The 3,492-nt window shown below is 36.7% G+C and overlaps 1 protein-coding gene across 1 annotated transcript in view; it reads left to right on the top strand.

The window, feature by feature from the left end:
* The first annotated feature begins 3,307 nt into the window (after window positions 1-3,307).
* The window catches only part of LOC106457057, a 5,090-nt gene continuing 4,905 nt past the window's right edge, over window positions 3,308-3,492 (top strand). The window contains exon 1 of the mRNA XM_013916441.1: window positions 3,308-3,417. Within this exon, the coding sequence (XP_013771895.1) occupies window positions 3,308-3,417 (110 nt within the window). The remainder of the gene's footprint in view (window positions 3,418-3,492) is intronic.

Here is a 3,492-nt window from a genome sequence, read left to right as displayed (position 1 = left end):
ATCCATCTGGTAGAAATAACCTGTCAAATTTTTCAAATGTTAATTTAATCTGTTGTTTTTGAATTTCGCGCAAAGCTACACTCGGGCTATCTGCGCTAGCCGTCCCTAATTTATCAGTGTAAGACTAAAGGGAAGACAGCTAGTCATCACCACCCACCGCCAACTCTTGGGCTACTCTTTTACCAACGAATAGTGGGATTGACCGTCACATTATAACGCCTCTTGGCTGAAAATGTGAGCATGTTTGGCGGGACGGGGATTCGAACCCACGACCCTCAAATTGCGAGTCGAGCGCTCTAACCACCTGGCCATGTCGGGCCTAATTTAATCTCTTAACGTAATAAATACACAATACACTTTTTCTAAGTTCTGTGTAAAAAAATTTAGATTAGTGTTTGGACTTTTATACTTTGCATTCCATAACGTGTTTTTTTTTACGAACGAATATTCTTAAAACTTCTCCCATGGGTCAGCGGTAAGTTTGAGGACTTATAATACTAAAGATCGGCGTTCAATTCTCCGTGGTTCCTAGGAGTAGTTCCTAGAAATTAAAGAATCATTTTCTTATTATTCTGACATAATAGTTTTTGTGTTAGATATGCAGGCGCGTGATTAGAAGGATGTTAAATAAGTATAACAACTTTTAATCGCAAGTCACACTAATGTTTATCCACAATACGTAGATTATCTCAACTTTAAATTTCCAGAGTTAGAATTAGTTTCGGCCAGTACACTGCTAGGATTGCAGTGTAAGTCTACAGACTCACAACGCTAAAATCATGGGTTCGATTCCCCTCGGTGGACACGGCAGAGAGCCCTATGTGGCTTTCTATAAGAAAAACACACACAATTTTGGCCATTTAAGAGGCATTTTAAAAATTAATGAAAATGTTGAAAACGCCGTGAGTTACTTTTAAAATATATTCAGGCTGAAATAGCATAACTATTAAAATATATTTATGTCGAACAAAAAAAAAAATACTCAATGAAAACCTCAACAGCACCACCAGTTATTATGCTAGTTTGTGGTCTATTGTCGTGTCTGGAGTAATTTCTGTTAAAGTTTCATTTCCCAAAGTAAACAGTCGACCTTGGAGTTGATAGCACCATCAGTTATTATGCTAGTTTGTGGGCTATTGTCGTGTCTGGGTAATTTCTGTTAAAGTTTCATTTCCCAAAGTAAGCAGTCGACCTTGGAGTTGATAGCACCATCAGTTATTATGCTAGTTTGTGGGCTATTGTCGTGTCTGGGTAATTTCTGTTAAAGTTTCATTTCCCAAAGTAAGCAGTCGACCTTGGAGTTGACAGCACCACCAGTTATTATGCTAGTTTGTGGGCTGTTGTCTTACACTGCTAAATTAGGGACGACTAGCGCAGATAGCCCTCGTGTAGCTTTGCGTGACATTCAAAACAAACCAAAAAGTGAAAGTGCCTTAATTTCTGTTGCAACACTCATGAGATTTTCACTAAAGAAAAAACAAGTAATTTTTAAAATTTGTTTTTTTTATTATTTTATATTTAAAACTTACTTTTGTTTATAAACAGAAGTTATTCTCTATTTTTGTATAATTTTTTTTAAAGATCCATCGGAGGCGGAAAAGAAGAGTGTATTGTTGCCTACATTCATCAATATTTAATCGAAGATGCGTTCTTTGTTGATGCTAGTTTTATTTATCACGGTAAGTTTTTGTTTTTATTTATCATAGTAACTACATGCTGCCCCCCAGTGGCACAGCGGTATGTCTGCGGACTTACAACGCTAAAAACCGGGTTTCGATACCCGTGGTGGGCAGAGCACAGATAACCCATTGTGTAGCTTTGTGCTTAATTAGAAACAAACAAACAAAAACAGCATGTTTCTACTCATTACGTTAACTACTTTTTTATCGCTATTCACTGCTCTGTACCAAAGGATTTCTTTTTTAATTACACATAACATAGTTCAGATTTTGTAATTTAATTTCACATAATTTTTTTGTCGTGGGTTATCAACAAAATTGTGATTTAAAACATTAAAACGTTTATTTCGACAATCAGCGCTGCGTTTCACTGAAAGATATAACCAATTTGCCTTGTGTAATCCTAACTTTCTATGTTTTAAGTATTTGAAATACAAACAGATGTTTAATTATTTTTTCCTAGATTTTATTTTAAGTAGCTGAAACTTTAGAAAACAAATACCATAGGTTTAACGTTTACATTTTTCTCTGTTCAATTTTGAAAAACGCCGTATCAGCTTAGAAACATTTGAAAAATTTATTATTTTTTAGTTACGTTTCTGTCATCCTTTTAAATTTTAAACCGTAAAATTTTAGTTGTTTTACTGAAAGGATTTGAATTAAATAAAACGTTTACAAGATATTCTCTACTTCGAAAGTTCATTAATATTTCCTTTCAAACACCACATCTCACAGGCATCAATCACTTAAAGAGAATGTGATCAACTATCCAATTAAGACATCGCGATTTTTATAGATGACAACGACCACACATTTTGTACACGTATATAAATGTTTAATCTAATTTCGACGATAAAGTTTGAGAAAAAAGACCTTTACTTCGCAGAAAATGATAACAAGCATTTTAGTTCAGCCAATTATTGACATTGCGGTTTCATCGGGGCTAGGAGTACAAGTTAATCATTAACCGTTTCCTCCAGAAAGGAATAATACTCTTTCATTAATCGACTCACAATCTGAGGGTCGCGGGTTCGAATCCGCATCCCACCAAACATGCTCGCCCTTTCAACCGTGGGGGCGTTATAATGTGACGGTCAATCCCACTATTCGTTGGTAAAAGAGTAGCCCAAGAGTTGGCGGTGGGTGGTGATGACTAGCTGCCTTCCCTCTAGTCTTACATTGCTAAATTAGGGACGGCTAGCGCAGATAGCCCTCGTGTAGCTTTGCGCGAAATTCCAAAACAAACAAACAAACAAACAAACTTTCATTAATATATGCCCCCCAGTGGCACAGCGGTATGTCTGCGGACTTACAACACTAGAATCCGGGTTTCGATACCCGTGGTGCGCAGAGCACAGATAGCCCATTGTGTAGCTTTGTGCTTAATTATAAACAAATAAACAAACAAAACATTAATATATATTTCAGGGTTCTATCATATACGAATGTTTATGCATGTATCAGCCATTAATACATATATATATATATACACGTTTCAGCTGACTTGGGCACAACATTCCAGCAGATACAGAAAGATAAAGATTAATGTTGGCCAACAGGAACCGGCTACCGCGGCTCAGACTCTAGTTGGCGACACCCAGCTTTTACCTCAGGCACCCACCGGTAGGATGGCGCAGATCGTCAACATAGAAGTAAAGTGTCAGAAAGAATCCATGAGCGTGAGGATTGAATTTAGTCTCCCATTCAATGGTATTATTTACTCCAAGGGTTATTATAGGTGAGTTCTCAAGCAAAGAAATGGCAGTGTTACACAGGTTAGTTTTAAGCCTACTTACGATAGATTAGTAACTAA

Source organism: Limulus polyphemus, unplaced genomic scaffold (assembly GCF_000517525.1).
Source record: "Limulus polyphemus unplaced genomic scaffold, Limulus_polyphemus-2.1.2 Scaffold287, whole genome shotgun sequence".
In the NCBI taxonomy this organism is placed as follows: Eukaryota; Metazoa; Arthropoda; class Merostomata; order Xiphosura; family Limulidae; genus Limulus; species Limulus polyphemus.
Note: the sequence above shows the minus strand (reverse complement) of the source record. Positions and strands in the feature narration are given on the sequence as shown.